This window comes from Sceloporus undulatus, chromosome 6, assembly GCF_019175285.1.
Source record: "Sceloporus undulatus isolate JIND9_A2432 ecotype Alabama chromosome 6, SceUnd_v1.1, whole genome shotgun sequence".
In the NCBI taxonomy this organism is placed as follows: domain Eukaryota; kingdom Metazoa; phylum Chordata; class Lepidosauria; order Squamata; family Phrynosomatidae; genus Sceloporus; species Sceloporus undulatus.
The window spans coordinates 157,482,555-157,491,909 of NC_056527.1; the positions used below are offsets into that span (position 1 = coordinate 157,482,555).

Genomic DNA, 9,355 nt, shown 5'->3' on the forward strand with positions numbered 1-9,355 from the left:
CAAATTCCAAAGGCGACCATTGGAGGCACTGGTTGCTTACCTCAGATTTCCATTTGCCAAATGAGAATTGTAATGTAGTCAGCCCTCCACACTTTGCAGCTTTGACTTTTGTGGATTTTATTATTTGCTGACTTGATTAAAGTGTTCTCTCTAGTAATTTCTAGGTCCTCCAGCAAAGCTTTGTGGCCAACATTATAAGACGTTGTGTTGGAGGACCTAGAAATTCCTAGAAAAGTGTTCTCTCCAGTTAAAAAAAATAGTGTTTTTTCACTTTCATGGGCCCAATGACTGTGGAGGGCCTACTGTACTCGTAGTAGGAACTAAAGAGGAGGAAAGGAGATTTATATCGTGGCATTATTGTAAAGTTTTCTGAGATAGCATATGTTAGAACAGTGTAAAACACTAGAAAGAGCCTCTGTTGTTTTTTTTTAAATGAAGATGGTTGAAGAACAGAAGGCATTGGTTCTGCAAAAATATGCCCGAGCTTGGCTTGCTAGACGCAGATTCCAGAATATTCGCCGTTTCGTGCTGAACATCCAGCTTTCATACAGGGTGCAACGACTGCAGAAAAAACTGGAAGACCAGGTAGTTAAGAAGTTTGCATTGATTTTAGATACATTTATTTTAAGTACAAAGTGTCTCAACACAAGATGATGATGATCATGATGATGATGATACTGTAATAATAATAATTTCTTATATGCCACTCCCCATGGATCAAGGTGGGGAACAACAAAATTTAACAGACAACATAACTTAAAAAGCAACAGTTAAAATGCATGTCAGTTTAAAAGGACAAATAAGATTACATATATTAAAACAATCCACATTCAAAATAATTGCTGATTTGGAAGGAATGTGCCTTTTCTGTGGTCAAAATTTTCTATTATCTCAATGCAGAGGTGGGAATCATGTGGCCCTCCAGGTCTTTAAGCAGAGGCTGGATGGCCATCTGTCAGGGATGCTTTGATTGAGAGTTCCTGTATGGCAGGGGCTTGGACTGGATGGCCCTTGTGGTTTCTTCCAACTCTACGATTCTATGATTCTATGATTCTATATTGTTAGTCTGTGAATCCCAATCCAATCACATCTGGAGGATCACATGATTCCAGCCCATCCATTTTAAACCTAGATGCAGAATTCCAGTGGTGTAGAAAACAGAATTTTACAGAACTTGAAGAAGCTGGAGCTTTGGCAGGATGGAATAATTTCCCGAAGCCCCAGCTCACTATGCTTGGTGTGAGATTCTGGGAGTTCTATTACAAAAATACCTTTTCAAAGCTCTGACTGCTTGTGGGTTTTTTTCTTCACATTCTAACTACTGTTTAACAGACATTTGTATGCTGTCGATATGATCATCACCCTGATGCCAGTGGAAAATTGTTTCAGTTACCTGAAACTCAGTCAGTGATGGACTCTCCTTCTTGGGAGGTCTTTAAACAGAGGAGTTTATCACATGGGAGGCTAAGTGCCCAAATCCTGTGCAGAAACTGGGAAAACCCCGAAAGTAAAAAGTGGCTGATTTTGTCCACTTTCTGTGCGGGTTAATGTTGAATTAATGTTCAGTGCCCCCGATGTGTCTGAAAGTGATCCTGCTTTTGCGGGATTTGTCCACTTTCAGTGCAAGTTAATTTCGGATTAATGCTCAACGCGTCTGAAAACTATCTTGCTTTTGTGGATTTAAATCCCGTTTCTACATGGGGTTTGGCTGATTCCCTCCCGTGTGATAAACTCAAGAGGTTGGATGGGCATTTTTTAGCAATATTCCTATGTGACTCGGGGTTGGACTGAATGGCTCTTTTAGTCCCTTCCAACCCTAAGATTCTAGGATCCCCCCAAACCACTTCTTGTGTGTGCTTGATTACATGTGTATTTATTGCTATTTTTCCACAGTTAGAGCAGCTAGACCAGAGTTGCACAGTCAGACTTCACTGGAACTCTTTGGTTCTGCAAGAGGTTGCTAGGAATTGCATACTCTGATTGTACTTGAGGTGGCTTCTGAGAACTTAAGACTATGGCCTGTTACAGACTGCCAAAATAAAGCTGCTTCGGGTCTCTTTGGAGGTAAGCTGTTTAAATGATGCATGCATCCTAAGAATCCGGAAGCTGCACCAAAGCTGCCCTCCAGTGCTTAGGAATGGAGTGTGGCTTTGGCACGACCTCAGGACTCATAGGACCCATGCATCATTTAAACAGCATACCTCCAAAGAGACCCGAAGCAGCTTTATTTTGGCAGTCTGTAACAGGCCTGAGTGATTATGTGTGGATTCTGGAGAATAGGGGGTGAGGGGAAGACAATTGCAATTGCATTCCCTAGTCATAATGCTAAACAAATTAATAGAACTATTTTTTCTCAGTCCTAATACAGTACTAATTTTATATTGATTTTAGAATAAAGAGAATAATGTCCTGTTGGAAAGGTTGACTACTCTTGCCTCAAATCACTCCAGTGATGTAGAAACTATTCAGAAGCTTCAACTGGATCTTGAAAAATTAGCCACACAAAAGAAAATGTCTGAAGAAAAAGGGAAGAAGCACAAGGATGAATATGAACAGGTTAATCTTAATAGTGCGTCCAACAAACTAAAGAGACAAGTGGGATTAGGTTGGGAGTAATATAATTCTGAACAATTTTAAATTAATTGAAGTAAGTAAGTGGTCTTAAAGATACGGTATGTATTTAACACATTTTGCCCTGCCTTTGCTTTTTCCGTATAGAGAGTCTCAAAACTTGAAAATCACAATTTAGAGTTACAGGAACAGAAGAAAAAACTAGAAAAGGAGCTTCAAGAGAAAACGGAGGAAATGAAAGGTACAATAATTCAGATCAATCACCTGGAGAACTTTAGAATCAGGATGGTATTGTTGGGTTGCTTTTGGAGCAAGCTGAAAATTAAAATATTGCACATGAGGCCGAAATGATAAGATGTGACAAAAAGGCAGCAGAATAGAGAACTCGATTTGTTCTACATCCACAAATAAACAATGAGGATGATATGCTTTTATTGTAGCAGAAGCTGACTTTTATGGACTGAGGTAAAGCATAGCAGGAAGTTTTCTTAAGCAAGCTTATGTAAATTAATGTGTGCTGCACACGGTAATTTCCTGATATACTAAACCCTGTTTTATAGTTTATTGCCAAAGATGCAAGCAGTTCTCTGGGATCTGCATGCTGTACTTTTCATAAGCAGTGGTTATATGTGATCCCTAATCTGAAAATTAATTTTAAAGTACCATTGTGTCTTTTCAAAACCTGTGTGACATGAGTCCTAGCTGTATAAAATTGTCCATTTAAATTTAGACACATTAACATTTACTTTTATACTACAGCTTACATGTACTCTTGGTTTTAAAGTATGTTTTTCTGTTAAGATTTTGTTTCAAATATAGCATTATCTTTCCACAGAGAAAATGGATCACCTAACAAAACAGCTCTTCGCTGATGTCCAGAAAGAAGAAAAACAACGAATGTATGGAATTGTGATTTTAATTTGCCTTTTACAGTTTTATTATATTTATTGATATTCCCATTCTCCAAAGAACTAGGCATGTGCAATGGAAGTAAAAATGATACTAACAGAAGGTAGTAAATTTAAATACCGGTAGTATAAATAACTGGGTAGTTTACCTTGCTAACCTTTTAATGAAAGAGTTGCTCCAATATATCACTGACATCAGCATAACCAATTTGGAAATCTATATATTTACAATCCTTTGGACTATGTATAGGATTCAAGAACTTCTAGCTAATGAATTTAAATCCTCACTTCTTTTGTTCTTGTATGCAAGAATGAAAACTTTGAACAGTTTTCTTCTTGTTGCATCAGAATAGTATTTGGTTATTATTTGCACTTAAGACACTTATTGGAAAACTTATTTTGTGCCTTAGAATTTTTTTCCAGAAAATTGGTTAGTATTGGAATCTTTCTCTCCCTCATCCCAAAAATGTTGCTTTTTGCAAAGAAGGCATCTTTTCTGCACACAAAAAAGCTATATATATGAATTTTCCAGAAAAGGTCCTGAAGTGTGAAGAATCTTATAGCTATTCCCCATTTTCTTGGAAGGAAGTTTTGAAATTTCATGCCCCATCCTTTTCCACAAAAAAAATTATGAGTCTTCTTTACACCCTTAATGCAAATTAAAAATTCATAGAGGAGAGTGTGAATATACATATGGACAATTCGTCTGAGAGTGCCAATCAGTAGGCATTTATGAAATTAGTATTAAATAAAAATGATTTAAGGCATGCCATTATATTTCAGATACTCTAGGAGGAGCTGTGTCTGCACTCCTTTTGTGACTGAAGATTGAGTCAGCAGATTTATGGCGTTATGAGACAGCAGATCAGCTGAATTATTATGTTTCTGAGTCATGTCCCTTGCATTATTTTACCACAGGAAGGTTGAGGAGTATAGCACTCCAGATGTTGCACTGCAGGTCTTGTTAATTTTAACCAGCCTAGTCAAGGGTGGGCAATTATGGGAACTGTTGTTCAACAACATATAGGGCACCACACAGTTCTCACGCCTGTTTTAGGAGATATCCTCATATTGCTGGGATAACAAGGTATTGGTGATATTTAGATAATTCTTAGACAATGGAGACATGATTTTGATCAGAATACTTCTATTGGAATGGGGTTGAAAGACAGTGGAATAGCTGAAAATTGGGTGGCGACACCGTGTATGAGCTCCAGTCATGGAAGGCTCCTCTGTCTAGTTCTTAGTGAGTACACTTACTGGATCCCTCTGCAGTGCACTCCAAGCTGTTCTATTGAGCCCCCATACTGTTTTGGAGAGGAAGAGGAGATGTAAGGGTATTCCTTTGTATCCATTCCTGGGTTCTATTGAGCCAAGCATAATGGAATACTGTAAACACAATTGCAATGTAAGTCCCAATACGTATTTTTAACAACAGTACAAGAAATTATATATTAAATTTGACCCCTGTGCACTGTCCCCAAAGTTCAAAGCATCCAATGAGATGCCAGCCGGGGACCTGATTACAGGACTGGACACTTCTGTCTATGCTGTTCAGTTTTGTAGAGTAATTTAAGGCTATATCCTAATCTAGCTAGTGAGTAGTTCAGGTAAAAAGAAATATTTATCTCACCATTTTTCCAAAGAAAGTTGAAAGAGGAAGAAGATGGAAAATATGCAGTGCAGTTGAAAATCTTTGAGAGAATGAAAATGTCCCAAAGAGGGAGTGACTTAAATCACATGGTTAGTTTGAACGAGAGAGAGAGAGTTAGCATGCAGGAAGTCCTTATCTATCTAAGGAGGGGGAAAGAGAATGCCAAAATCTTCCAACAAGTTGTAATGCAACCTTTGGATGCAAATTTTAAATCCCTAAACAAAAGATGCATTGTCGAAGGCTTTCATGGCCGGCATCCATAGTTTTTTGTGGGTTTTTTGGGCTATGTGGCCATGTTCTAGCAGAGTTTCTTTCTGACGTTTCGCCAGCATCTGTGGCTGGCATCTTCAAGATGCTGATGAAACGTCAGGAAGAAACTCTTCTAGAACATGGCCACATAGCCCGAAAAACCCACAAAAAACCAAAAGATGCATTGCATAACAGACATTTTACTACAGTGTGCCCGAGTCATACACAGGCACATCATATGCAGCTTCCAGCATACGCCGGAAAAAGCCTTGTGCACTCTGGAAGGAGTAATGGGGCATGCACCTGTGCCATGTTTGGTGCCACGCAGCAGGCGCGAGCCCTATTACTTTCAGTGGGGCTCAAGCTTACACATTTTTTCTTTTATGCGGGGAAATCTGTAACGAATCCCCAGCGTAAGAGAAGGGCTGCCTGTATAAGGAATTTATCCTTTTATGCCTACCTACTTTTGGTTGTGTGGGCCTTCAAGTCATCTGTCAACTTACAGTGACCCCAAAAATTTTTCATAGCTTTTTCTTAGGCAAGCAATACTCAAAGGTTGTTTTGCCAGTTCCTTCCTCTGAAATACAGCCTACAACACTTGAGGTTCATTAGCAGTCTCCCATCCCAAATACTAAACTGGGCTGAACTTGCTTTGCTTCAAGATCAGATGGGATCTGGTGCCTTTAAGATATTTAGGCTGAACTACACAACTGAAAATACTACTGTACTACTGCTGAAAATACTACTTGAGAATTCAAGGAGAAAAGGGACTACTCCTTAGCCCTGGCAAATGTAGGACCACTCCAGCTCTCCCTTTCTTTCTGAACAAAGCCAGCAAGTATGGCCCTTTCATTTGGGTTTTGCTACCCACTGGGTAAAATCCAATAACTCATAGATATAACTCTTGCAATACCTTCCATCTATTTGTGGTAGTTAGGCTCCAGTGCGATGTTAGAATGAAGTTCTGAGATACATCTAGAGAGAGAGAGAGACAATGAATTGCAACAAAACAATTTGTTTATTACTGTTTTTAGATTTTATGTCATTTTTGTAGTTACAGATATATATAGAAAAAATGAGTTTGCAACTTCTTCCTAAATTTTTGTAGACTGCTTGAGAAGAACTTCCATAACCAGAAACAAGAGTACGAGAAAAAGATTGAGTTGCTCATGGCAGAAATAAAATCTCTCAAAAATGAAAATGACCAGCTTCAAAATCAAATCCGGGAAGAACAACAAATTCAAGGCGGCTTAAAAATGGAAGCAGAGGAACTTGCAAACCAAGCCAAGGTAAGATACAATTTAAACAGATACATCCTGTGACTAGAATTAATTAACATAAGATGCATAAATGTTCAGGATTTAATGGAAGGGCTGTATGACTCTGTGAAATGCTCTAATTAGTATGCTTGACACCTCAAGCATCTTTAATCTAAAAGTATCCTCATCTGTAAATTGTCTTAATAGTATTGTCTTTTATTTTGTCTCCATATATATATTTAGGGCAAGTAAATAACATTTTTCTAAAAAAAAAAGATGCTTTTTATCCAGTCATAAATTCTTGTTGTTACTGTTACTGCGATTTACTCCATCTCATTGTTCTCTGTCTCGTTTTATAAATGTTTAATGAATGTAGACAATTCCTGAACTGCAAAAAGAAATTGAACTAATTCAAATGCAAAAAATGGACGTGGAGAAGCAACTGCAGCACCAGAAACGTGAAATGAGAGGTAAATTTAATATCTTTCTCATTACATATGATTAAAATACAGTGCGCCTGCGTTATACGCGCTCAAGCCGCGGGGGTGCAAGGGGTGGCACATCTCATTCAGATGAATGGGGTGTGTGCCCATGGCGCGTGCACGCCACCATGCCACCATGCATACGAGCTCCACTCAAGTGAATGGGGCTCCAGTATAGGCAGAATTCGCCTTACGTGGGGGGTCTGGAACGGATCCGCTGCTTAAGGCAAGGGTCCACTGTATGTTGATATTATCTTTTTGATCTGTTCCTCAACATGTTGAAATATTGCTGAATTTCTAAATTCGTTGATTATGTGTACATGTGTACTAACCCCAGAAAGTCACAAACATTGATATGGTGTGCATTCAGTGGATATTGTCAAGTACTGTACTTTATCCCAAGTGGGAAAAATAACTTTGCATGTATGTGTGCACGTGTCATGTCCAACAATTAACCAGGTCTAGACATTCAGGTTTTAGTAGTTAAAACTCAGTGAACATTTATTCAGTAACTGTAATTCTACACTAGAGATATTCAGAAGTAAAAAGCATGCATGAGCAATCACCACTTAAACTACAGATAATTTTAAAATTTGTAGCAGGTTCATTATTCATTGCTTGCAAACTCAAACCAATTTTGTTTTCCCTCATTTGCCATACTGCCCCACTGTCTTCTTTCATAATTTACTTCCCAGCTGAATGACTTTGGTATTTTGGTCTAAGCCAGCTTCTGTTGCTTTGTTCTACAGTACTAGTTGGGCAATAACAATTTCCTTACAGTAATTGCATTTCCATCAGTTTGCCCTTAAAATCAACTTATGGCAACCCCATGAATTTCATAGGATTTTCTTAGCCAAGGAATAATAATAATAATAATAATAATAATAATAATAATAATAATTATTATTATTATTATTATTATTATTATTCAGTCTCAGAGGAGGGCATTGGCAAAAACCCTCCTGAACAAATCTTGCTAAGAAAACCCATGATAAGTTCATCTAAGAGTCAACATAAGGTAAAAATGACTTGAATGAACACAAGGAAAGAAAGAAAGAAAGAAAGAAAGAAAGAAAGAAAGAAAGAAAGAGTAACACAATACATACAAATTCTTTTTCGGGTCCTAAAATAGATGCCAGATTGAACTTAAATAGAAAAGGGTTAGTCATATAAATATTTGTTTACATCTTTATTTCTTTATTTCTTTTTGTTTAAACTACTTGTGCTGGGGAAATTAGCTACTCACCAAAAATAAAATGAAATAATGCAAGTATAATAGAGTGCACCCACGTATTATGCGGGCGCAGCATACCCAGCTTTCAGCATACACTGAAAGTTGCACCGGAAAAGCCCCTTGCACACTTTAATTTCTTTATTTTTCTTGGTAAGAATGGATTATTCTGAAGCAAGTTCTCTGCAATTTGTTCAGAGTGAGAAAGGAGCTGAGTCATTTCAAGGTGCCTTTTGTGGTCACCATCAGGTCACTTCTTGTAATAAAGCTAAGGTGAGTGGTTGCCAGGGAAGGGGCCATTTAGTTTGGTTCTTCATTGCTTACTGCTAACAGAGATTATTCTGTGAGACAAAATGAGTGGTTGCAGTAAAACCATCAACATTTATAAAACTATGCTGCCAAAGTGGAAATGGAGTGCTCATGTAACATCTTTTCTTTACAGATAAAATGTCAGAGATTACAAGGCAACTTCGCGAGAGCTATGACTTTGCAGGTGTAAGAAGCAGGTACAGAGATATTGTTTTTCTTTTTAGCAAAGGGAGCATCTCACTTTTGTCTGAGATTCTTCCTTCATAGTCTTTTCTCCTTTTGTCTTGTAACAGATTGTCTACTGAAGATTTGGAACATTTAAATGAAGATGGGGAACTTTGGTTTGCATATGAAGGTTTGAAAAAAGCTACAAGGTTAGTCTTATCTGTTACTTGAATACAGTTCTTGTCTGAATATTGATAGAATAATGGAGACATCATCATGAATCTTAAATATAATCAGTCATTGCTCTGTAGCAGAGAGACCAATATTTTCAGTACTGTGGGGAAGATTACCCACTTAAAAGATTGCCCTTCCATCAATCAGCTTTAACGGAAATATGCCAGCCTTGCAAATAATCAGCCATTCTGAAGCTATATTTGGTTTGGTATAAATAAATACTTGAACAAGTATTGGAAGGGTTCTTTTGCTCCCATACTCACTTACCTAATCCATTCAGCTGGGTTTCTCAT

The 9,355-nt window shown here is 37.8% G+C and overlaps 1 protein-coding gene across 2 annotated transcripts in view; it reads left to right on the forward strand.

The window, feature by feature from the left end:
- Positions 1-9,355, forward strand: part of MYO5C (myosin VC) — a 60,310-nt gene that overhangs the window by 33,880 nt on the left and 17,075 nt on the right. For both annotated transcript variants that reach the window (XM_042477426.1, XM_042477427.1), the window contains exons 21-28: positions 439-585; positions 2,392-2,556; positions 2,719-2,812; positions 3,407-3,470; positions 6,491-6,671; positions 7,018-7,111; positions 8,797-8,860; positions 8,957-9,037. In XM_042477426.1, coding sequence (XP_042333360.1) covers positions 439-585; positions 2,392-2,556; positions 2,719-2,812; positions 3,407-3,470; positions 6,491-6,671; positions 7,018-7,111; positions 8,797-8,860; positions 8,957-9,037 — 890 coding nt within the window. The remainder of the gene's footprint in view (positions 1-438; positions 586-2,391; positions 2,557-2,718; positions 2,813-3,406; positions 3,471-6,490; positions 6,672-7,017; positions 7,112-8,796; positions 8,861-8,956; positions 9,038-9,355) is intronic.